This window comes from Narcine bancroftii, chromosome 2 (genome assembly GCF_036971445.1).
Source record: "Narcine bancroftii isolate sNarBan1 chromosome 2, sNarBan1.hap1, whole genome shotgun sequence".
Lineage (NCBI taxonomy): Eukaryota > Metazoa > Chordata > Chondrichthyes > Torpediniformes > Narcinidae > Narcine > Narcine bancroftii.
In genome coordinates, this window is record NC_091470.1 from 360,255,569 (window position 1) to 360,282,840 (window position 27,272).

Genomic DNA, 27,272 nt, shown 5'->3' on the forward strand with positions numbered 1-27,272 from the left:
CAACCCCTTTGAGCTCCCAATGCCCAGAACATGGACTTAGCAACTGGTCCCAGCCGCCCATCCCAACTCTTGACACCCCGAACGTGGACCACTAAAACTACCATTGTGAACACTGGCACGTGCAATTCCTGCCTCAGCGAACAGATTTCCATGAACCGCACATTAAACGTCAGAGCCACATGTGACTCAGGAGATTCAGTTTCACCACCCCTGAGTTTAGAGTCTCCCTTGCATGAGATCAAAATTGTGGAATTTAAGATCTGCATCAAATGATTCTGAAATCTTGGATTCTCTACTCCATTGTTGATTACATTGGTTTAATATTTTTCGATTTAAGATGGTGGATGATCTAACGTTCTGCTGCTCATCGACAATGTAGTGAACGTGAATGGGTTGACATGTTTATTTAATGGCAATGCTTCTCCCCTTCAGAATGATCGGCAACCCATGACTCGGCAACCATGGAAGATTCCAAGTTCTTGGCAATTATTGTTTGGCAGCGGTATTCCACCAGCTCTCTTCTGATCTTGCAGATCCTAAAAGGAATGTGGATTACCCTTCAAAATGGCAGTGGTTTCATGGCGAAAGACTTTAAATTAGTTATTATGAGTATTTCTCAGCAGGAAAATCTGCTGTCTTTAGTGGTTGTGAGAACATTGAATAAAGTGAAAGGGAGATTATTTACAACAGCATATATTGGGTAAGCAAAAGAAGTTTTGAAAAGTACTGACAGGGCTGTGGAGTTCAGTGTGAATTTGTTCTTTTGTTTCATTGTTAGCTATTTGTGTCTTTCCCCGATTTTTGACAAGAGTTGGAATGTCGACACTTATCTAAATTAAACTTCAGAGAATGTTTAACACAGGCAATGAAAGCTGAGATGGCAGATACATGACTAACGCAGGACCATCAATGTCGATGTTCCTCAGTTAACACCTGATACCTCAGAATTTCATGTGTTTGTATGATAATATCCATGTGAAGGTATAAGATTCTGATTTAAACAAACTGAGCAAACCATTATTTCTGGAGGGAGGGGCAAGCAGTGTAAGTAAACTACACTTTCACTTTCGGACTGGATGCAATTAGTACTGATTTTACAAGGTAAATGGAGTTTTCTACAGTTGAAGAGGCAAAATAGAATTGTTATATTGCATGTTATATTATCTGTCATATACACTTGCCCAGAAGAAGGAGCAAAACTTAATTTTCCCCTTCTAACATAGACATGCACTATTTGAAAGAATCAGGGATTATACGGAGTAGTTAATATAGGAAGTTGAGGCATTAGAATAACTTTTATTGTAATAAAAATGACTCAAAAGTTCTTCACAGGCATGTTATCAATAAAACAAGACATTAGGATTGGATGATATGAATTGATTAACATTCTTGAGTTCATTTAAAGCAACACAAAAAATGAAGAGAAAGCCAGAATTTAATTTTTTTTAAAATTTTTGCTGTGGTCTGACAACAGCAAAATAAGCATGAAATATTTCTGACTACAACAGCACTTAGCAACATCTTCTGTAAAGTATTGCAATTCCAGACCTTGGGTTTATAAACTATGACATCACCTTTGCATAATTAAAAAGTCAAATACACAAGTTTCAATCTTTTCTGTATACACTTGTGTTATGGAAATAAGTAAATACTGTTTTTAAAAATCCATACACACATTTTGCCATTTTAAGTTACATAGAGGTCTTTAGTGTGCAAGTTACATTGTCAACCTTTCTGCCAGCATTTTTTTTGTAACAAGAACATTCAACTATTTTGAATATTGCAGTACACTTGCTTTGGTCAGTAATTAACAAAATAAGGGTATATGATGGCTTGTAAGTCGCAGTAAAATGTCCTGTATCTGAGGCACCAGAGCTGGAATAAAGCCTGTCATAATCCTAGCAGCTAGAAAGCTGACAGCTGTATTTGAATATTTTGACCTATGCAGCACTGCTTTGTAAAAAAAAAACTAAATAAAAATTAACTTGAATATTGTTTACAAGAAACCATTAGGATACTTATTTGAAAAATGCTAATATTTGAAAGAAAAAAACTTGTTTATTATTAGATATGTAAACTATTAGCATTCCTTTGTTCACGTCATCAGTAAAAGATCGGAAGGATTCTGTAAAAAGTTGTTCTAATGCAATTAAATTTGCTATATTTGTGGTGATTTAAAAAAAAACTTTTACACTGTTGACCCTTCAATTTCCTTTCACATCAAATGTAAATGAGAGGTTTGACTCAAAAAATTGTACAGTTGCTCCTTTGGATAAGCCAGTACTGTTTTATCATCTTCCAGACCCAACTAAGGACTTAAAGGAATAAAAGTTACACCCCTCTCCCTGTGGTTTTGAAACTCAAGAGAAAATATTCAAACCCAACTAACATATTTCCATACATTTTAAATTTCTGATTCTGATCACTTTGGTATTTTGATGGACTCAAATGCCATCACAGCTCTTAAGGATGTCATCATGACCTACTGGACAGTCATGAACCATTCGATGCCCAGGTCTGAATTCTCACCCTGAATCAACTTTGAAACTTCACCACGCACACCCAATTTGCAACATTTCCTTTCAATATTGTCAAAGAGAAGGAGCTGCTTCGTAATGAAGTAACTCTGAGAATGTAACCCATTATTTTTAACAATCAAATATTTTGCATGACATTTTCTATGCCTTTAAAAGTATCTACAAATGTTGCCCTTTAACTAAAGAACGAACAAAAGCACTGTGATATAAATCATTCTTTAAATCAATCCTGGTCCAACTGGGTGGGAGCCAAATGATAGGCCAACTAAGTCGTGAAAATTCTATTGCATTTTAATGCTGACTTAGCAGATTTTCACTGAAACATTTCGTTTCACAATACTGAGGATTGTGTTGCATACAAACTAACTGCCCCCAATTTAGGAGACCTTTAACAAACTTCAGTATTTTACTTTACCGTTGCAGGATATTCATTTTTAGGAAAATAAACTAAGTAGATATTCTTTATGTATTTTGCAAACTTTTTTTTTCCAAAAAGGACAAAGCACATGGTAGGCATTCAAATTCTATGCCATTGTTAAAATTTGTCATCTATACATTATCATACATTATTAACAATGTCTTATCTACCCATTGGGTAGGAAATGTGCATAATATATTCAAGTTATATACACAGTACCATACAAATCAACATGAAAAGAGACCACAATAGAAGCACCCTATTTAAGTGAGGCACAACAAAGGTGGGAGCTCAGAGTGCAAGGGGATTCCTATATCTGCTCAAACCTGAAAATGAGGCACCTTATCTGCTCACATCTTGTAACATGCAAACCTCTATATATATATATTTATATATAGTTATTGTTTCTACCACAGCTGACAGAACAAGCCATGAGAGAAAGCATAAGGAGGCTTCTCTTTGCATCATGTCACGATATAGAATGCAGGTATGATTATTACAAGTACAGACTGTTAAAAGCAATCGCAATTGTAGCAGTACCAGTAACACCACAGAACAAGTCAATTATTGAAAATCATACCTCATACACTAGCAAAAGTAAAGTTACTCGAGAACCAAGGATACACTGCGACTAATATTCTTCAAGAGGAATACAGGATACTGCACGGCATTTGGAAAGGTCGTATGAATTAACTTTTAAATAGCAAAAATGCAATATTGTCTGGTGTCAAAAAAAATCATCTTCATTCGAATAAATGTTAAGGTTCTTCTATTCAAACAGATGTAAAAATGTAAGTCATGTTCGAGATTAGCTCCTACCTCATGTCATAGCTTGAGGCTGCATGGAATGGGAAAAGGCTAACGTTGGAGGCAGGATACTAAACGGATCCTTCATAGTCCTTCAGAAAATGGGTGACTGAAGAATTTATAAATGATTGCATTAATCTGTGAAGATTGTGCTTTCTGAAGATACACTATTAATTAGTTATATCTGTTTTGATATAAATATTAAAAAGGACACAAAAAGGCAAGTCTGGATAAGGTAATAGGACAAACATTCAGTTTTAACCATTTTTCTATACAAATCTGCAGTTATCTACATCAGTTATAGAAATTATTATTTTAATAATGCTTTTATTTAATGGAAAATACTGTTTTGACATGGTTATCTAAATATACATAAAGTTTCCCCTTTGTTACAAATGGCAGAGTATTAAAGATTCCATGACATACCAAATGTACATTTAGCTCAATAATGTTCACGGGATAATGACCATCATTCGAATGGACATTTCTCAGGTGGCCCTTTCAAAGCACAGCGTTGCAGTGTCTGAGAGAAAGCCACAAGGTAGCTCCTGCATGGAGGATAAGGAGAAGGGTGTGTGACAAACATGGGAAAGTAAACATTCCTCATGTGACATGAGCAAAGTACTCTTTAATGGCAAACTGCACGAGAAATAATTCACTCACAACTGGGAGGGAGGCAAAAGAGGCGGAGGAGTGGCAATCTTGATTAGGGATACAGGTACACAATCCTTTATCCGGAACCCTTGGGGTAAAGTGTGTTCCAAATTTCGGATTTTTCCGGATCTCAGAAAGCCAGATTTAAGCCCTCCCGAATTGTGCTGCCGTATCCACCCCCACCACCTTCCAGTCGCGCTGCCTGATCTGCAGAAAAGGAAGTGGTGGAGGGATTCTCTGCTGAGTCTTTATGGTTGGAAGTCAGGAATAGGAAGGGGGAAATAACCCTACTGAGTATATATTATAGACCCCCTCCCCCCACCCAATAGTAAGACATCAAAGAGCAGATTGGGAGGGAGATTCCAGAAATGTGCAAAAATAATTTGTCATGATGGGTGATTTTAACTTTCCTCATATTGATTGGCACCAACTTAAAGTGAAAGGTTTGGATGGAGTGAAATTTGTTAGGTGTGCTTAGGAAGTTTCCTGACACAATATGGAGATAGGCCAACTAGAGGAGAGGCTACACTTGACCTGGTATTGGGAAATGAACCAGTTTAGGTGTCAGATCTCACAGTGTGCAAACATTTTGGAGAAATTGATCACAACTCTCTCTCCCTTACCATAGCAAGGGAGGAGGAGAGAAATAGACAATTTAGGAAAACATTTAATCGCGATGGGGGAAAATATAATGGGATTAGGCAGGAGCTTGGAGCATAATTTGAGAGGAGATGTACTTGTGGAAATATATGGCAGAAATTTGGAAAATGTTCAGAGAACATTTGCATAATGACCTGCAAAAGTATATTCCATTGAGTTAGGGGAAAGGATGATAAGGTTAACCATGGTTTACAAGGGATGCATAAAATCTTGTAAAGAAGAAAAGAAAGGCTTATGGGAGGTGTAAGAAGAAAGGAAATGATAGAGCACAAAAGAACTACAAGATTAGCAGAAAGAGCTAGACTTGGGACTTGGGAGAGCTAGAAGGAGCCATGAGAAGGCCTTGCCGAGGAAAACATCATGGCGTTCTACAAGTATGTGAAGAGCTAGTCATGTGAGGTGAAGACTCATGTGAGAGGTGGTAGTGGAAATGCGTATGGAGTCAGAGGAGGTAGTGGGGATGATTAATGAATACTTTGCTTCAGTATTCACCAGAAAGAAGGGCCTTGGCAATTATGAGGATGACTTAAAGCGGACTGGAATACTTGAGCACATTAACATTAAGAAAGTGGATGTGTTGGAGCTTTTGAAAAGAATGTAGATGAGTCACCAGGATTTACTCAAGGCTACTGTGGGAATTGAGGGAGGAGATTGCTGAGCCACTGGCCATCATCTTCATATCATCACTGGGTAAAGAGGTACCAGAGGATAGCAAACGTTCCCCTGTTCAAGAAAGAGAGCAGTGTTAACCCAGGACATTATAGATCAGTGAGTCTTACTTCAGTGGGAAAGATGTGGGAGGAGAGACAGGATTTACAAGCATTTAGAGGCATAATCTGATTAGGGTTAGGCGGCATGGCTTCTTCAAGGGAAAGTCATGAATGAATTCTTTGAGGATGTAACAAAGCGCATTGATTAAGGTAGAGAAGTGGATGTAGTGTATATGGATTTCAGGAGGGCATTTGATAAGGTTTCTCATGCAAGGCTCATTCAGAAAGTAAGGTGATATGGAATCCAAGAAGGCCTTGTTTTGTGGATACAGAATTAGCTTGCCAGAGAGGGCAGAGGGTGGTCATTAATGATTTGTATTCTGCATGGAGGTAAGTGACCAGTGATGTTCTGCGGGGATCTGTTCTGAGAGCCCCTCCTCTGTGATTTTTATAAATGACCTGGATGAGGAACTACAGTCAACAGGTCAGTGTACTTAATATAGCAAAGATAAAGATACATGACCAATGTTTTGGGCTTGAGCCTTTCATCAAGGTGTGGCAAATGCCTACATCTTTTCATACCTCGATGAAGGGCTGAAGCCCAAAACATTGGTCATGTATCTTTATCTTTGCTATATAAAGTACTCTGTTTGACCTGCTGAGTTGCTCCAGCGTTGTGTTTTTACTTCAGCCACAGTGTCTGCAGACTTTCGTGTTTTACCTGGATGAGGAAGTGGAAGGGTGAGTTGTTAAGTTTGTGGATGGCTCAAAGGTTGGTGGTGGTGTGGATAGTATGGAGGGTTGCCAAAGGTTATAGAAGGTTATTGATAGGATTCAGAGCTGGGCTGATGAGTGGAAAAGTGTGAAGTGGTTCATTTCAGTAGGTCAAACTTGAAGGCAGAATATAATGTTAATGGGAGGGCTCTGACAGTGTGGAAGAACTGGAAGATCTTAGGGTTCATGTCCACAAGATACTCAAAGTTCCTGCACATGTTGATAGTGTTGTTAATAAGGCATATGATGCATTGGCCTTCCTTTACCATGGGATTGGGTTCAAGACCCGTGAGGTAATGTTGCAGCAAAGCAAGACCCTAATTGGATGGCATTTGGAATAATGTCACTTGTGGTCAGCTCATTACAGGAAGGATGTGTGATTTACAAGGAGGCTGCCAGGATTGGAGAGCATGAGGATAAGTTGAGTGAACTTGGTTTTTCATCCTTAAGGAAAGACTGGATCGTTACATGGATAGGAGGGGACTAGAGGGGTATGGACTGGGTGCTGGTCAGTGGGACTAGGAGGGTGGGGATTTGCTACGGCATGGACTAGTAGGGCCGAACTGGCCTGTTCTGTGCTGTAAGTGGTTATATGGTTATATGGAGTGACAGAGGATGATGGGTGATCTGATAGAGGTGAACAAGATGTTGAGAGGCATTGATCATGTGGTTGGCCAGAGGCCTTTCCCCAAGGCTGAAATAACAAACACAATGGGACATGGTTTAAATGCTTGGAAGTAAGTAGGAGGGAAATGTACGAGTTATGTTTTTCACACAGAATGTGGTGGGTGCATGGAATGTGCTGCCGGCAACAATGGTGGAAGCAGGTACAATAGGATCTTTTAAGAAAGTAGGTGATTAGGTTAGCACAACACTGTGGGCTGAAGAGCCTGTACTGTGCAGTAGATTTCTGTTCTACGTACGTTCTAGCCACCAATTATTTTATATCATATTCATTTTTATAATCAATAATGAAGTGCATATTAAAAAAGTAATCTGTAACATACAAATTAATATATTGTCGTTCACTACAAGGTTAATATCTTCCTGTTCTCAATGAAATATAATCAGGTAATAATCTGAAGCCAAAGAGCAGTGAAATATTGAAGAATTGCTTTTGAATACATATTGCTTTCTGCTAAATATAATGTATCTCAGGATTCAGTCACTTTTACAAATATTTTCTGAAAGCAGGAAAGAGTCACAAATGTTCCAAGTGAAAACTTTCACTGTATGTTTTTTTCATGGGCTGTAAAGTACACAAATAAATAAAAACAAAAAAAAATAAAGTGAAAAATATTGCAGAAATTTAGTAACTAATTTTCCCTTAACGGTTAAGGAAAATCAACTGTGTAAGTCAAGAAAGTTCCAAGTATTTAGTGTTCAGGCAATTTTAAAAACAGAATGAAAATCAATTTAAGAGTTTAGATTGAGGAATGCACTCAGCATGGGCTGGACTCGTGTCACTTTTGGAAATTCTGCAGCTTTCAGTGAGCCCTTGACAATATTTCATCTGATGTTAATTGATGCACATGGAAATGGTGATCACATTGAAAATATTACATTCAAAATTCACAGTGAAGGGCTTTTGATTTAGGGTGGCACAGTTAGCAATTAGAGCAAAGCTATTACAGGATCAGCGACCCTGGTTCAAATCCGGTGCTGTCTGTAAGGAGTTTGTACATTCTTCCCATGTCCACGTGGGTTTCCTCTGGGAGCTCCAGTTTCCTCCCACCCTTCAAAACATATGGGGGTTGTAATTGGTGTATTTGGGTGACGGGGGATCATGGGCTGAAAAAGCCTTTTACCATGCTGTATGTCTAAATTTATCGTTTAAAAAATATACTGTTTCGTTCAAATTGAAAACAACCTTCATTTTGGATCAAAATGGGCTGTAAATGTCTGAAAATTTCCAAAAGCAATAGCCAGTAAACAGCTTAAATGTGATTGGATATTTTGGGAAATTAAAAAAAACTTACCAGTAGATCCATGTGTAAATGTACATCGATTTTAGTCACTATATCTAGATTGAACGAGAAATAATCTATATCCTAAATTCCTCCTCTGGAATTAAATCTACATATTTGTAATTTTTCTGCAGAAATAGAACGGAATAGTTCCATCATCTTTGCAAATATTAAGAAATTACATTAAAGTAATGAAGAACTTACATATTCTACAAAATGCCTTTAAACTCATTTTAATGTTACTAGGAGAGCAGAGTTAAGCAAGTGCAAATATGCAAATATATTTGAGCAGTTGTAAAATGGATCACTGTTCATTCTAAGCAGCTGCATACATTGAGCTTTAAACTATCTTCCACCTTGTAGGTTTCAAGATGGAAAACATCGTATTGGTATTTCTTGTACTTATTGCAATGAGAGTTAACATTTTGTGTCCCTGCATTTTCCATTTCCAATATGAAATAGGCATTAGGCTGGAACCAGAAATCACTTTGGAAATAACACCATGATCTGAAAATGCAAGTCCCCTGCATCCTTAGTAATTCTGTTCAGTTCCACAGGTGTGAAGTCAAAGGCTAGATTCAATTTTCCCTTAAAGCAATTTTCCTTTTCCCCCCTCTCCGTGAACAAGAAAATAGTGCAACATTTCAATTTATTTTCCACAAACTAGTAAAACATTGCATTTTCTCCTCCACCTTTTTTGTCAGCACTCAAAAGGAATTTCAGTTTCTTGTCTGACAAAATGAGCCAAAACATTTTTCAATTGAATAGCTGAAGCATCCACCATGGGCAATTTAGTTACTACGAAATAATCAACAAGGCACTAAAAGAAATTAGTTAAGGATCCTTAAAATTAAATAATCCTGTTTTTTTTAAAAAACTGTTCAAATACACCAATTTTGCTGAAGTGGAGGGTAAATTTCTAGAATTCAAATATCATGAACTCCCTCAAAGAAATCAATGGAATTCTTGTTTTGTTTGACCAACTAATTCCCACAAAGTAACACCTTGGGTATTACGACACCACACTCACCAAACATTCAGAGCCAGTCAAACATTTTTTCCTGTATGTGAATCCTTTTCTTGAAATGAAACAATTGTATTGTTTTCGTTGTTCTGCCGAAGTTGGAGTCCATTGTTGTCCTGTGAAGGTGGTATGTTGCGGTGGGGATGGAAGAAGGTTGACCCTGGGTAGTGGCCCATAACCTCACTGTAAGTGGGTGGTGGTCCTTCCATCCTTCTTATGCTGGTATAATTAGTTGCACTTATACCAGAATTGCTACTTGGTGGGCGTGGTCCTCCATTATGCACAGAGATGTCAATCAAATCACTATCAAAGATAGTTCTATTAGGTGGTGCCCTGACAGACTCACGATTGAGTTCCATTTGTTGTTCTGGATCTCGAAGTTGCAGTGTGCACAGCCCCTGATATGGAGGAGGCTCCTCTCCGTCTGACAGAGAAATGGTAGGAGGAAGATCAATTTCATGTTGCGCATAAGGATACGTAGGTTGGAAGCGGCCAAAGCGCTCTCTCTGTATGAAAGATGGGGCTGAAAATCTGTCCCTTGATCTTGGAGAATACATCAACTGAAAGCAAGAGAAAATATCTTAATGCTGAATTTTCACTGAAATAATGAGAATTTTTATATTTCATTTTAAATTGCAGAATGCTTTTTCAAAGACAGCTTCAAGAAATAAAGTGTTTAGACATATAGCATGGTAACATGCCCCACCGGCCCATGACACTGGTCACCCGACAAACCCCCTGTACTTTTTTGAACAGTGGGAGGAAACTGGAGCACCCAGAGAAACTCATGCAGTCACGGGGAGAATGTACAAACTCCTTACACGCCAGCACCGGATTCGAACTCAAGTCACTGGCGCTGTAATAATATTGTTCTAACCACTACTGCTTCCTTCATCTATATGAGTATATTAGGCAAACATCCATCATACCAAAGAGCACTAGCTCCATAATGAGAATAGTTGATGGTTTTACCATAAATACATATGTAATAGTCAAATTTTGGGGACCAATTTTTTGCAAATTTGGGAGAGGTTGGCTATTACATGGATACTATTTTTGGCCGTGGTAAGTGCCTTCATCGTTCAAGGCATCCAGAACTCGGATGGCTGAAACTGGGTGGTAAGTCTGTGTTCGGGCGTCAGGAGCTCAGGTGGGCGGGTGGCTGGGGGTTTGCAGTCGGGGTGTTGGGAGTTTGGGTGGGCTGGAGGCTGGGGACTAGGCAAGAGATGGCTATCGGAAACTTGAATGGGCGGGCGGTCGACTGTGGCGAGGATCTGTGGCTGGGCATCTGGAGCTCGGATGGGTGGGAGGATGGGACCAAAATTAGGTTGGGGGGAGGTCAATCTTTACACAGGTCATATAGAAAACGTGATTTTTGGCCCAAAAAAAGGTTGGGGTTGACTATTACACGAGTATATGCAGTAAATATGTCAGCGGCACCTACTGTGGGAAGCAAACTTACTCTAGGGTAGGGGTGGCTAACCTTTTAATTTAGACATACAGCATGGTAACAGGCCATTTGGCCCTCTATTACGTACTGAGGGTGTAGGTTAATTGGGTGCCACAGACTTGAGGGTCAAAATGTCGTGTTACTGTCAATTTAATATATTAAACTCGTATTCATATTTTCAAATATTTAGCTGGATCCTACCTCTAAAGTACCATGAAAATGAAAAGGTTGGCTGGTGCAAAGCAAAATTCAAAGGACCCAAATTAATTTTATAAAATAGGGTTAGGGTTAGGGTTAGCCATATATTCCTTTATCTGCTCTGCCATGATAAAACACAGAGTAGGTAATTTTTGGGTTGGGAAACTGATTAGTGGGGTTCCAGAAGGATTGATGTTGGGCTCTAACGATTGATATTCTATAGCAATGATTTTGATGAAGGGGTACATTTAAAGCATCCAGATTTCCTAGTATAAAGCTAGATGGCAGTGTGAGCTGTAATAGGGATTAAAAGAGACTTCAGGAGAATGTAGACGGATTGTGAATGGAAAATGATATGGGAGGTAGAAAAAAGGTGAGTTTGAAATGTGACCATGTTTGTGATGTTATGAATGTCTTCGTATATGAATCGTTGACAGTTAATATGATGTCCAGCAAAGAATTAGAGACAAACAAAATGTTGTCCTTCAATTTAAAAGGATTATAAATCAAAGACTTCCTGCTGTGATTGTATAAGGTCCTAACTTGATCCAAGGCAGGATGTACACAATAGAGGAAGTACAGTAAAGGTTTATCAGATTGATTCATGGGGTGTGACCGAGATTTAGTAGACTGGGACTATCCAAAGTTTTTGATACGAGGACATTAATTGTCTGTTTTATTAAGTCATACGAAACAGCATCATTATTCTATCACAACGTCTGGGTCATCAATATCAACAGATGTTGCTTCCAGGATTCCTGCTTTTTTAATCAGGTTCCAGTGTCTGCAGTGTGATGTGTTCGTCTCTCACTCTCCTTTGGTTCACACATTTCAATTTAATATATTAAACTCGTATTCATATTTTCAAATATTTAGCTGGATCCTACCTCTAAAGTACCATGACGAGATACTGTGCTGCTCTCCGATGGGCACAGGCACCCTTCCTATTGAAAAGATAAGCAGTTTACAATTGAATAACTTTTCACGAAAACAGCATATACCATGAGAAAATTAAAGTCTTTTCTATTTATGGTTTATTGGTTATGCAAGCAATCTTTTGTCCAAATCTCATTAGGTATTTGGGTTAGAATCAATACGTTCAAATCTAACATTAAACAAACTGGATCAATATCAGTCACAGAAATAAATAATTAGAAAATAGATTAACATGACATGTAACTCTTCTGTAGACCATTTGTTTTGAAAGAAGGATGCCTTTTACACCAGTGTTTCTTGTCAATAAGGACAAAGTCAACTTAAAACAAATTTGCTTTTTGTTATAATTACATAACAAATGCTACAAACTTAAAAGATCATTGATCATACGACAGTGAAAATGTAAAAAGAAATTCCAAACAATCTTCTTTTAATATTTTAACATCTGGGTTTAAAGGTCTTAAATATCAATCCATCAGAAGGGCATCATTACACAGTTCTCTTAGCTTGACGAGTGAGTTTTCATATGCATTTCGAAAGGCAATTTAATACCTTTAGTATAGGGAAAAGCATAAGGTAAAGCAAATCTATCGTACCTATTCATTTCAATTATTTTCAACCAAACTTTCCATGTTACATTTCCAGGTTTAAGAACATAGATACAATAATAGGAACTTGCCATCCTACTGGAAATACAAGTCCTGCTCAAGAGTGAAGTATTAAAAGCCATACTCTCCTGCCTTACCATTTTCTATAAATGACATAGAGTACTGTATTTCTCCATCATAAATATAACCAAATAACCATCTCGGCCCTTCAAGTCCACGCCGGTTCACTCAAACAACTCCGCTAGATCCCCCCGCCTATTCTCCGCCCATAACCCTCCACTCCCCCTCCTATCCATGTATATATCCAGCCTCCTCTTAAATGAAAGATTTGACTCTGCCTCAACTATTTCCTCTGGAAGATTATTCCATTCAGCCACCGCTCTCTGAGTGAAGAAACATCCTCTAATGTTTCTCCTAAAATGTTGCCCCCTTACCCTCAACTTGTGTCCTCTTGTTTCAACCTCCCCTGCTCTCAGGGGGAAGAGCCTAGTCACATCTAGTCTATCTATTCCCTTCATAATTTTAAACACCTCTATCAAATCCCCTCTCAACCGTCTACGATCCAAGGAATAAAGTCCTAACCTCTTCAGTCTTTCTCCGTACTCTAGGTATTTTAAGCCAGGCAACATCCTTGTAAATCTTCTCTGCACCCTCTCCACCTTATCTATTTCCTTCCTATAATTTGGAGACCAGAACTGAACACAATACTCCAAACCTGGCTTCACCAATGCCTTAAACAGTCACTGCATCACTTCCCAGCTCCTATACTCTATGCTATGATTTATGAAGGCCAACATACCAAATGACTTTTTAACCACCCTGTCAGCATGAGAATCCACCTTCAAGGAATGCTGCACCATAACTCCAAGATCTCTTTGTTCTTGTGCATTCCCCAATGTCCTCCCCTTTACTACATATGTCCTATTCTAATTATTTTTTCCGAAATGAAGCACCTCACACTTCTCTACATTAAATTCCATCTGCCATCTTTCAGCCCAATTTTCCAGACAAACCAAATCCCTCTGTAATCCCTGAAAACCTTCCTCACTATCCACCACTCCGCCTATTTTTGTATCGTCTGTGTATTTACTTACCCAGTTAACCACCCCATCATCCAAATCATTAATATAAATTATGAACAACAGGGGACCTAGCACCGATCCTTGAGTCATGCCGCTTGTCACAGGCTTCCATCCTGACAGACAGTTGTCCACCATGACCCTCTGCTGTCTCTCCTCCAGCCATCTCTGTACCCATCTTACTATTTCTCTATTAATCCCTAGTGACTGAAGCTTCTTTACTAACCTTTTATGTGGATCCTTATCAAAAGCTTTGCTAAAATCCAGATAGACTACATCAATTGCCCTACCTTCATCCACCTTTCTTGTCACTTCTTCGAAAAACTCAACAAGGTTCGTCAAACATGACTTCCCCTTCACAAACCCATGCTGGGTGCTCCTAATCAATCCCTGCCTATCCAGATATTTATACTCACCATCTCTAAGAATACCCTCCATAACTTTCTCTACCACCGAAGTCAAACTTACAGGCCTATAATTACTTGGCCAACACCTCGGTTTGTGCAACGCTATTACAGCTCTGGTGACCTGAGGTCAAATCCAGCATTCTCTGTAAGGTTCTCCCTTTGTCCGCTCTGGTTTCCTCCCACATTCAATACATAGGTAGGTTAATTGGTAATACTTGAGGGGCACAGGATTGTGGGCTGGAATAGGCTATTCGTGCTGTAGTCTAAATTCAATTTTGAGATAATGCAAGGAAACAGCCCCTCAGCCCTAGTCTGCATCGACTATCACCCCACACAAACCTACATTAATCCTACTTTTTATGTTTTCCATATTCCCGTCAACGTCCCCCAGATACTACCATTCACTAGGACAATTAACCTACCAAACTCCACATTTTAGGGAAGTGGGAGGGAACCAGAACACCCGGAGAAACCCATGTGATCACAGGGAGAATGTGCAAAATCTGTACCCACAGCATCCAAGATCAGGATCGAACCCAGATCACTGCCAACATGTACCAGCTCCACCACCCAAAAATTTAAAACTTGTCCTACTGAAGAAATGCATTAAAAATTTTTAACATTAAAATGATTTTAAGTTAAAAATTAGAAAATTTTTAAAGCATTAAAATGCAAAAAGATTTAATTACATTTAAATTAGCAAATAAATGTTTAAGTGTTTCAACTAAGTGAAAAATTGTAACTATTTGATTTTTTTCCTTAAGACTTTCCTTTGAACTTAAATACTTGAGTATTATATAAGACAATGTGTAACTGACATGTGACTCATATCTGTTTTGCATTATATAAAAACTATCTAATTAATTAATATCTAAACAATATATACATGTAATATTTCTCTCTATCTAATTAATACAAATATTTTAAAAAGAAAAAGAATTTAAATACATGCAAACATGAATTGGGAACATGAGTGGATCCCTCAACCCCTAAGTTCAAGTATGTAATGAGATCCTGAGTTAATCTAAAGTAAACACAACCAGGGATTCCTGTCTCCCCATGTTATCTTTCACCCCCTTGCTAATAAAGTATCTACCTCCACCTTAAAAATATTCAGACTCAACTTCCACTCAATCCACCCACCACTTTGAGGTAAGAGCAGATTAATTTATTGTCATATACAAAAATGCACAGAAATTCCTGCTTGCTGTAGCTACAAAGGTATGTAAAATACAGTAAACAATTAAATTACCACACAGGCAAAAAAAAGAGATAATACAAAATTATTGATTAAATTATTCATATATGAAATACAAAAATATAAATCCAAAAGAATCATTCACAGTAGTAGATTGTGCAATAAAAAGTAATGTTACAATAGAGCAGACAGATCTTTGGTGTCCTGGAGTAGTATTGTGGTAAGAGTGGTGCAGGGAGGTTCAGAAGCCTGATGACTACTGGGAAAAAAACCCTATTCTTGAAGTAGACTTGTTGGATTTCAGGCTTCTGTACCTTCAGCCTGAAAGGAGCAGTGAGAAAAGAGCATGACCAAGGCGATGAGCTTCCTTTCTGATGTTGGTTGCATTTTTGAGTCAGTACCTCTCATCGATGTTTTCAGTGGCTGAGATGTGGGTGGGTTTGTCACTTTCTGCAGTTTTCTGCATTCCTGGGCACACAAGTTTCCAAACCAGGCCATGATGCAATCAGTCTGTATACTTTTCACAGTATACCTGGAGAAGTTTGATGGAGTACATGACGACATGCTGAATCTCCTCAGATTCCTAAGAAAGTTCAAAGTTTATTTTATTGTTACATAATAATAACTATATAAAATGTAAGAGATATGATGTTTCAACTTTTGTCTGCCTTAAGGCAAGCAGAGTCACCATGAGCATTGCCCAGTGTCCCTAACAATAAGAGAAAGAGAAGCAAATGAGAGTCCCTTCAGAGGTACCAAGTCTCTAGTGCTCCTGCAGCCTCTGCAGATCCATAGATTCCTGTTCAAGCCATTGGCAGCCCGTGTTCCAGGGCCAAACCTCTGATACGATCAGGTCAGGAAGTCTTCAGCACCCAAGGCCCTTTGGGAGTCCTTTCTTGCCCACAGCATCCTCTCAAATCACGGTTCTGATACATGGTTCCATGAGTTAAAATAAAAAGCGTTGGTGTGTCTTTTTCCTGGTTGCCTTGATATGCTAGCCTCAGGAGAGGTCCTCTAATATGTGGACACCCAGAAACCTAAAGGTATTAATTCCATTCTCCAGTCTCACCAAAGAAGGCAGATGTATGGTTCCTTATTAACGTGTTAAAATCTGCAATAAGTTCCTCCCTCTTGGTGACTTTGACAGCAAATTGCAGTTATGACACCACACAACTATTCAATCAATCACCATCTTATAATGTGACTCATCAATAATTGTTATTTGGCCAACAACAGTGGTGTCGTCATGAAATATATAGGTTGTTTTGAACCCAAACTTGGCTACCCAATCCAAGAATTGAAGAGGCGACTAGGCACACAGGTGTCCTTGCACTGATGGTCAATGAGGAGGAGATGATGTTGCCAATCCACACTGACTGGGGTTTGTTAATGAGAAAGGAACTGAATTACAGATCCCGGAGTTTAAGATTAGCTTTGCGGATATGATAGTGTTAAATGATCAGCTGAAATCAGTAGGTCCAGGGTGGAGGGCTACTGAGATGGCAGACTTTTTATGACAGTCAGCAAATTGAAATTAGTACAAGTACTTCCTAAGACAGGAGTAGGTTTGGTCCATACCCAGTCTCTCTCAAGCACATCACGTTGAACGTCAATGCCACTGAGGCAGGTCAACTTGTTCTTCTTGGATCCCAGAATGATGGATGCCATTTTGAAAAAGGTGGGAACCTTAGACCGTAGTAACAAAAAGTTTAAAAAGTCTGCAAAAACTCCAGCGAGTTGGTCATGCAGGATCTGACCAAGTACACACACCATCTGATTCTTTCATGTCTCCCTCAGAAACTGGAAAAGAGCATTCGAAATATTCTTGATCCTTTAGAGCAGTGGTTCTCAACCCTTTTTTGCCCTAGGCCTCACTTTAATTTTTCAAAAAAACTTACACCCCACCATTAGCAGAAAAAAAGTTATATATTCAAAAGAAATCTTAATTAAATCATTTACTGCAGTTAAGGTTGGGAATACATTGGAACAACACATATTTCATATTCGACTACTTCTTCAATATGTCAACCATCTCAAACACACATTTAGCAATTGTCGTCACTTCAGTGGGAACCTTGCCCTGATGCTGGCTGAAGATTTCTTTGATTTGAGGGACTAATTTTGTTAGTTTCAACCTTAAATCTCCACGTTTTGTAATTTCCAGTCAATTTCTATTAGCTTGTCACAAATCACGAACAGCACTGAAGCCACATTCTACTAAATAGGACAAATGAAAATGTATCAATAGTTCCCTTGCTAAAGTAGTTGAGTTTGGGTCTTTCTTTTCAATCTCGTTAGTTAGCCACATCATGGTTCCTTTTACTTGGAACAGAGTTTTCACAGAATCATCATGTTGCAACTCAGATAACTCCTCTTGGTATTGCAATGGAACTTCAGATAAGCCTACCAGCAATGGCTGATTTAACCAAGAGGGAAAATCCTTTGTCTTTAATCGCAAAATCTATCATTGAAGTTGGTAATCAACATTTTCCAATGGTCAATAATGTTTGTAGCAGCATTAGTTACCTCACACTTACTCAACCAATAGAATTAACTGAAATCTCTTGCAGAAATATTCCTTTGGCATAACTCTAAATTGACATGAATCCAAATATCTTTGTTTTTGCATCACTGAGCATTATATTTGCCACTTGGAGTTGTTTGTTCAATGTACTTAGTTTCTCAAAAATGTCCGTCAAGTAACTCGCATAAGCTTTGCCATCTGTTGTTAGCAAGAGCTTCATTTCAGGTTTGTCCTTCAAAAACTTGCTGAGGAGATCAAACAGTTCCATAAACCTTTTGAAGCAGTTTCCCCTTTACTTCAATGTGAAGCAATAATCTCACATGTTCTGCATTTTTATTGACACAAAACTGCTTAAACAGATGTTCACATTTGGCATTAGCTTTGATGGCATTGATACACTCGAGCAGAGAATGCAATATCTCGTGTAGAACAGGGGAAACTTTCTTGACAACTAAGTTTTCTCAGTGGATAACACAATGCACAACCAACGTGTTTGAATTTTCATCCTTCATTAATTTTAAACATCTTGTTTTTTTACCCATCGTAGCAGGTTCACCATCTGCAGCACAAGATACAAAGTTTCCTTTTGGTATTTCATTTTCATCCAGATAATTTTTGAGCTTGCTGTAGATATCAACTGCAGTAGTGCTTGTTTCCATTGATTCACAAAACAATACCTCTTGTTGAAACTCTTCCTGATCAATATATCTCACGTATGCCAATAACAGAGCCTCACTGTCCCATACGGTCGATTCATCCAGTTGTATTGAGAACTTGCATGATTTCAACTTCTCAATAAACTGTTTTGAACATCTTGACCCATGTCATCTATTCTGTTACGGACGGTACTATTATTCAATGGCATTGCTCGGACATCTTTCCGTCCTTTTGCAGAACTGTTTTGAGAAACAATAATATTGCAGATTAAATCAGTTCCTCCATCATCGTATGATTCTCCCATGTTTTGCGATCAGCAGAGAAATTTCATCGAGAGCTTCAGGGGTACGATTCAGAGTTGTAGTTTGTGCAGTGAATAATGAAGTGATTTTTGAACTTTTTTCAAAGTTCTCTTTCAGTGATTTAAAATATTCCAATTTCGAATTGACATGGTTAGGATGTTTCAAGATGGCCTGCTTTCATTGGTTCATTTATCAAAGTCTGTTGGCATAATAGTCAAAAAGGAGCACGTTCATCGTGTACAGCAGGTATCAATCTAAACTTCAAGAACTCCACTGAATATTGACAAAGCTTTTGCTTGCTTGGTCTGCTCAATTCGAATGTACAACACGAGCTCCCTGAAACAGGTTAATACAACAGCGCGAGCTCCCTGAAATAGATTAATCAATATTTTATTATGTCTTAGAATTGAAAAATGTAATAAAAGTAATGATTGAATCAAAGGAAGAATAATGACCCTAAAAAAAAAAGAAAACAAAACACTAGCGTGGTTTCTGACATTTTTTTCTCGCAGAGTGCATCAAAACTTCGCTAGCCTCGTGTTGTACTTTCTGGGGTCCCTTTTTTCTGATTTTAGTATCCCCCTCAGGCTGGCGCCTGGGGCGGACCACCCCCCCATCCCCCCCACATCAATAGTGCACTAAGATACATACAGATACAGGTCTCACTCACTACTGAACTGACAAAGTAAAGGGATATGGATGGAGACATGATTGTTAAGATCATTTGGAATCCTCGTCGCCAATGAGATCATTTGGAATGGATGATAATATATAACCAGTCAGAAAAAATAATTATAATGTTAACCACGGATAACAACAGCTAAAATAAGAGAAACAACGAAGAAACATCGGAAGAGCAAAAACACATTATGAAAATAAAAAGAACAAAGTGATTTTATTTGGAAGTTACCCACAATTGTGTTGAACTGACAGTGATGCCAAGTCACATCTTTCACACCAACATAACAAGTTTATTTCTTCAAACCAACTTTTTAATGATTTCCCAAAATATTCCTACACCCCACTAAAATATTCTTAAGCCCCACACCCCACCAAAATATTCCAACACCCCACCGCTGGGGCATACTTCCCACCTTGAGAATCTAAGCTTTAGAGAAAAAAAGCCTTCTTTCTTGAAAGGAAAACCCCTTATTTTCAAGCTAGTTCTACATTCTGGCACAAATTCTTCCACAATGGAATTCTTTGTTCATAGAGACCGACAGCATAGAAACTGTCCCGTTGGCCCAGCCTGTCCCATTTTCCTACTCACTCAATTCAAATCCATGCCCTATAGTTTTAGCTTGGAAAAAGATCATGACTATTTACCTTATCTATGCCCTGCATATTTTATAAACCTGTGTCAGGTCCACACAGCCTTCAGGGAGAAAAGTCCCAGCTTATGCAGCTTCTCCTTATAATTCAAACCTATCTGTGCTGGTAACATTCTTGTGAATCTTTTAGAACAATAGAATACTAAAGCACAGAAATAGGTCCTTTGGCCCATCTAGTCTATGCCAAACTATTCCACCTAGTCCATTCGAACTGCACCAGGGCCATAACCCAACAACACCTCCCATCTATTATCATAAAATATTACACCACACTACAGGCCCTTTGGCCCATGATGTTATGCTGGCCCATATACAGGTATACCCTGCTTTACAAATACTCGCTATACACAAATTTGCTTTTACTAAAGGGTTTTCACTTTTACGACAAAGCGGCCAATGGAGCTATCACAGAGCGTCCAGCCGGGCGGTCACAGGTTGGCCAGAGGGGCGGTCAAAATTCACTGTCTTCCTGATTCTGATAAGTGAAACTACACTGTACATACATTATTTCTACTCATATAGGCTGTGAATTTATCATATCATTCCTGCTTTTTCTATATATTAGTTTTAGTTTAGGTCTTATGTGTTATTTAGTATGATTTGGTGGATTATTTTTTGGGTCTGGGAGCGTTCAAACAATTTTCCCATTGAAATCAATGGTAATCGCTACTTCGCTTTATGCCATTTCAGCTTACTAACAGTTCTGAAGGAATACTGTAGTTTCACAAAGCGGGGTATACCTGTATACCTACCTCTGCAAAAAAAAAACCCTTCCTATCTCATAATCCTCTATTTTTCTTTTATCCATGTGCCTGTCTAAGAGGCTCTTAAATATCCCTATTTTTCCAGCTTCCACCCTGGCAATGCATTCCAGGTACCCACAACTCTCCGTTAAAAAAACATACCCAATGTCTCCCCTAAACTTTCCTCCTTTCACTTTCTACACACGTCCTCTGATGTCTCCTACTCCTGCCCTGGGAAAAAGGTGCTGACTGCCTACCTTATCTATGCCTCTCATAATCTTTTTTTTTTTTTTTTCTTTGGCTTGGCTTCGCGGACGAAGATTTATGGAGGGGGTAAAAAAGTCCACGTCAGCTGCAGGCTCGTTTGTGGCTGACCAGTCCGATGCGGGACAGGCAGACACGATTGCAGCGGTTGCAAGGGAAAATTGGTTGGTTGGGGTTGGGTGTTGGGTTTTTCCTCCTTTGCCTTTTGTCAGTGAGGTGGGCTCTGCGGTCTTCTTCAAAGGAGGCTGCTGCCCGCCAAACTGTGAGGCGCCAAGATGCACGGTTTGAGGCGTTATCAGCCCACTGGCGGTGGTCAATGTGGCAGGCACCAAGAGATTTCTTTAGGCAGTCCTTGTACCTTTTCTTTGGTGCACCTCTGTCACGGTGGCCAGTGGAGAGCTCGCCATATAATACGATCTTGGGAAGGCGATGGTCCTCCATTCTGGAGACGTGACCCATCCAGCGCAGCTGGATCTTCAGCAGCGTGGACTCGATGCTGTCGACCTCTGCCATCTCGAGTACCTCGACGTTAGGGGTGTGAGCGCTCCAATGGATGTTGAGGATGGAGCGGAGACAACGCTGGTGGAAGCGTTCTAGGAGCCGTAGGTGGTGCCGGTAGAGGACCCATGATTCGGAGCCGAACAGGAGTGTGGGTATGACAACTGCTCTGTATACGCTTATCTTTGTGAGGTTTTTCAGTTGGTTGTTTTTCCAGACTCTATTGTGTAGTCTTCCAAAGGCGCTATTTGCCTTGGCGAGTCTGTTGTCTATCTCATTGTCGATCCTTGCATCTGATGAAATGGTGCAGCCGAGATAGGTAAACTGGTTGACCGTTTTGAGTTTTGTGTGCCCGATGGAGAAAACTGAGGTCCTCCATCAGCCAGCTCCCCACCATGACTACCAGCCCCCCCACATCTCCATCGGGCACACAAAACTCATAATCTTTTAGACCTCCATTAAGTCTCCTCTCATCCTTCTTCACTCCAAAGGGAAAAGCTAACCTTATTTAAGTCATATTTTCCAATCCAGGAAATATCCTGGTTAATCTGCTCTGCACTCTCTCCATATCTTTCCTATAATGAGATGACCAGAATGAGATATTCTAAGTGTGGTCTTACCAGAGATTGATAGAGCTGCAAAAGCAAATCCACATCCGCCACCTTTGCTGGTGGCTCATTCCACACTCTCACCACCCTGTGAGTGGAGAAGTTCCCCCTATAGTCCCCTTAAATATTTCACCTTTCACCCTTAACCCATGTTCTCTAGTACTGGCCTTACCCAAGCTCAGTAAAAAAAAGCCTTTTTAATTTACCTGATCTATACCCCTCAATCCTGGCAGTACTTGTAAATATTCTCTGGCCTCTTTTGATCTTATTAACATCTTTCTTGCTGCTAAGTGTCTAAAATTTCAGCCAGTACTCCAAATTTGGCCTCACCAATGTCTTATCCAACTTCAGCATCAAATCCCAATACCTGGATTTAATACTTTGATTTATAAAGGCCTCTGAAAGCTTTCCAATAATATAGAGTGTGGTTTCACCAACATCTTGCACAGTTGTAACATGATGTCCCTGCTCCTGTTTATCACCCTGTCAATCTGTGTCACCACTTACGTCATTCTTTGTGCCTGTACCCGCAAGTTCTCTGTTCCACAACACTCTCCAGGGCCTTTCTGTTCACTGTGCAAGTTCCACTCTGGCTTAACACTGTATTTGTCGGAGTTAAATTTCATTTGCCCACTTTTGCAGTTCATCTGGATCTTTTTGTAATCTTAGGTAACATTTTTCTTAGTCCACAATACCATCAATTTTGCTGCATTTTCTGCAAAATTACTAACTGTCTTAATCATATTTATCCAAATAATGAATATAGATAACCCGATTCCAATTCCTGCAGCACGTCAATCAACAGAAGCCTCCAATTTGAGTAACGACCCTTCTCCACCACCCACTGTCTCCTACAATCAACCCCATTCTATGTCTAGTTGGTTCCCATGCGATCTAACCTTCAAGACCAGCCTACTACGTGGGATCTTGTCTCATGCCTTGATAATATCTTCATCAATCTGTTTCAACACTTCTTCAAAAAATTCAGTCAAATTCGAGAAGCACAACTTCCCACGCTGACTAACCCTAATCAGTCCTTGCCTTTCCAAATGCAAGTAGGTCTTTGAGTCAGGTCCTTCAGCCTAATTTTCCCTTGCCGATAAAAAAAATCCCACCCACAGTAGTCACACCTACCCATGTTTGGCCCATACTCTTCTAACCTATTCTATCCATGTATCCATCCATAATTTTTCTTTAACATTGTAAAGGTACCTCTCTCATCGACTCCCTCCAGCAGCCTGTTCCATGCACTCACCACCCACTGAGTAAAAGCTTTACACCTCATATTCAGTTTAAATTTACTAAACCCTTCTGTGTTCTTCTAGGATGCCAATTGTCTGTCCATTTGGCCATCTCCCCTTGGATCCCATACAATCCAACCATCCCAAACAGTCTACCATGCGGAACCTTAATGCATGCCTTGCTAAAATCCATTTATGCAATATCTCAATTTTGCCAACATCAACCTTTTGGTCTCATCTTCAAAAATCTCGAATTTAGGTGGCATTACCTCCCATCTACAAAACCATGCTGACTCTCTGTAATCAGCCCTTCTCCATCTAAGTGATGTATATCTTGCACTGTAATTTCCTCTCCAGGTTCCCACAAATATCTGATCATCCCTAGAAAATTTTGTCTATCTTCATACGCTTCAGGTTTTTCTCTGGTTGTTCTTCATCATTTGATGTACTTAAAAATCTCTTGGGATTATCTTTAATGCTATCTGCCAGAGCTCTCTCCTGTCCCCCTTTTGCCCTTCTGATTTCCATTTTAGTTCCCAAAACTACTCCAGGTATAATGTAATCCCAGCTGATTATACCCTACCCAAGTCTCCTTCTTGATCTTGCCAGAGCCTGAATTTCCTCATCATCCAAGTATCCCTACATTGCTTGTCTGATCCTTCACTCTAACAGGTTATGTGCATTTCCTAGACACCTGTCAACACATGTTTAAAAACATCCCATTTTCCTGAAATTCCTCTTCCAATAAACTTGACATATAAAATTGCTGGAGGAACTCAGCAGGTCCCACAGTGTCCAAAGGAAGCAAAGATATATGCCCAACATTTTGGGCCTGAGCTCTTCGTCAATCATACCTTGATTCTACTGGCCGATATTTAATTGTAACTGGTAATTTGCACAACAGGAAGGTGGTATTTGTGAATATTTATGCGCCCAACACTAATCATCCAGGATTCTTTGAGTGAGGTTTTTTCTTTACTACCTGATACGAGTGAATACGCTTTGATAATTGTTGGATGGATCCGGTGATTGATCGGCCTTCCCCCAATCCTACAATTTAAAACAAGTCATCGATTTTCATGCATTCTTTCTTGCTCCAAAATGGTATCGTGGATGTTTGGCACTTTGTACATCCAAGGATTGAGATTATTCTTTCTTTTCACATGTTTACCTGACTTATACTGGATTGACTACTTTTCTTAATCGATAGCCAACTTGTCCCTTTGTCAGTTTGTATAAATATCAGACGATAGTTATTTCTGATCAAGCTCCTATATATCTTTGTCATTTAATTTTCCTGACGTACCTCTTAGTAACAAACATTGGCATTGTTAACTCGACATCACTTTCAGATAAAGAAGTTTTGAATTTTATGGAGGAGCAAACTCATTTTTTTTAGATGAATGCTTTGGATGAGATTTCGAATTTGACATTATGGGATATGCTTAAAGCTTACCTTAGAGGTCAAATTATATCGTACTCTGCAAATTTGAAGAGAAAAACTAACAGAGGACTTAAAGAATTAACAGATAGATTAAAACAAACTCTCGGCACGCCTCAATTGCTAGTCCGGATTTTATAAGGAAAATTATATTATAACATTTTAATCTACCTGACTTAAGAACTAAAAGTCAATTTTTATATCAATGGTGATAAATTGGGAAATCTGGCAAATCAATTAAAAATAGCTTTCATCAGGAGGCAGATAACAGAAGTGCGTGAGAAGATGGGAACATCACAACTGATCATAGAGAAATTACTAATGTTTTTAAAGATTTTTACTCCAGGTTATATGTTTCAGAGTTTCCAGACAATGGTTCAACAACAGATTTTCTTGATCAACTTAATTTTCTTGCATTATCCTTAGAGCATCATATAAGATTGGAGGAATCCTTCTCTAAGGAGGAAATCTCTAATCCATTTTATCTATCCAATCTGGAAAGGCACCCGGTCCAGACAACTTTCCTAGAGAGTTTTTTTTAAATCCTTTTCCCACATTGTCCTCCTGGTTAAGTACTGCTTTTTCTGAATCCTTTGTAAGGAGAACTCTGCCCAAAACTTTCCATGAGGCTTCAATATCCCTGGTTTTAAAAAAGAACAAAGATTCAACTGAATGTGCCTCCTACAGATCTATTTCATTATTAAATGCTGATGTTAAGATTCTTGCTAAGGTTATTAGCTAACAGACTAGAGAATATTTTAACTTTGATTGTTTCGCAAAATCAGACCAGTTTCATTAAAAATCATCACTCACATTTTAACATTTGTAGATTATTAAACATAATATGTTCACCTTCTCCTAAAATTCCAGAGTATGTTATCCCTCTGGATGTGGAGAAGGCCTTTCACAGGGTTGAATGGCAATACCTTTTTGAAATCCAAAGAAGATTAAATTTTGGTTTCATCTCATGGATTAAATTATGATACATTCATCTTCTGCATCTGTTTTTACAAATAATCAATAATCTACTTTATTTAACTTACATTGTGGAACTAGTCAGGGATGCCCTCTCAGTCCACTCTTGTTTGATTTAGCTTTAGAACCGTTAGCTATTTTCATCATTCTGCGGACATCTCTGGGATTTCTAGAGGAGGTATAGTTCAAAAGGTTTTTTTTAACGTAGGCGACCTTCTGTTATTTGTGTCAAATCTGGAAGTATCTACTCCTTTTATGTTGTCTTTACTACCACAATTCAGTCACTTTTCAGGGTATCAACTAAACTTACACAAGAGTGAACTTTTTCCCCTAATACTATCGTGCCTATCTATGCCAAATATCTCTTTTAAGGTTATTAAGAACCAGTTTACTTACCTAGGATTATAGTCACCAAAAATCACAAACATTTATTTAAGGAAAATTTTCTTAATTTATTAAAACAATTTAAGTGGGCATGCCTCAGATGGTCACCTTTCTCTATTTCATTAGTTGGTCGTATGAACTCTATTAAAATGATTATTTTACCCAAACTTTTATACTTTTTAATGCAATTCTGGTCTTCATCCCCAAAGCATTTTTTTTATTCCCTTGACTATATTATATCTTCCTATATTTGGCAAAACAAATGACCTTGGCTGAATAAGCTTCATTTGGAGAGATCTAAAAGGAATAGAGGCTTAGCATTGTTGAATTTTAGATACTATTACTGGGAAATCAATGTACTTTTTTTCTTGTTTAGGATTCAATATTTTAATAGATTGGATACCCAATTTGGGTCACTTTGGAATTGGGATCGGCTGAGAAGTTTTCAGGAGTAGTACTTCCTTTTTCTTTAGCTAAAGTTAACAAAATGAAATACAGCCCTGTAGTAAAACATTCCTTGCATATCTAGTTTCAATTCAGGAAATCTTTTGATTTAAATGTTTTTTCCTTATCAAGTTTTATATTATCTAATTATGTATTTCCTCCTTTATATGATTCAACGTTTGTCAATTGGTATGATAATGGTAGTCAGAGTTTTTAAGTCTTGTTGACAGTTGTCTCATGTTTTTGAACAGTTATCAGCGAAGATTAATTTACCAAATTCACTTTTTTTTTATTCTTGAAGATCAGAAATTCTTTACAGGTTCAATTACAAAATTTTTCTATGACTTGTGAATCTAACATGCTGAATGTAATTTTCAAATTACAACCCTCCCAGAAGGTTTTAAAAACCTCTATATATGATATATTTTCAAAA

At 38.6% G+C, this 27,272-nt stretch overlaps 2 protein-coding genes across 11 annotated transcripts in view; one reads left to right on the plus strand and one right to left on the minus strand.

Annotated features, from left to right (window-relative positions):
• psmg2 (proteasome (prosome, macropain) assembly chaperone 2) overlaps window positions 1–2,006 on the plus strand; it is a 43,727-nt gene extending 41,721 nt beyond the window's left edge. The window contains exon 7 of the mRNA XM_069922465.1: window positions 433–2,006. Coding sequence (XP_069778566.1) covers window positions 433–525 — 93 coding nt within the window. The 3' untranslated portion in view covers window positions 526–2,006. The remainder of the gene's footprint in view (window positions 1–432) is intronic.
• Window positions 1–27,272, minus strand: part of ldlrad4a (low density lipoprotein receptor class A domain containing 4a) — a 339,264-nt gene that overhangs the window by 20,896 nt on the left and 291,096 nt on the right. For 9 of the 10 annotated variants that reach the window (XM_069922463.1, XM_069922462.1, XM_069922460.1 and 6 more), the window contains 2 exons: window positions 12,087–12,143; window positions 1,418–10,111 (listed from right to left, as the gene is read on the minus strand). In XM_069922463.1, coding sequence (XP_069778564.1) covers window positions 9,575–10,111; window positions 12,087–12,143 — 594 coding nt within the window. In that variant the 3' untranslated portion in view covers window positions 1,418–9,574. Of the gene's footprint in view, window positions 1–1,417; window positions 10,112–12,086; window positions 12,144–27,272 lie in introns of those variants that run through there. The other variant, XM_069922456.1, reaches the window with a different exon arrangement.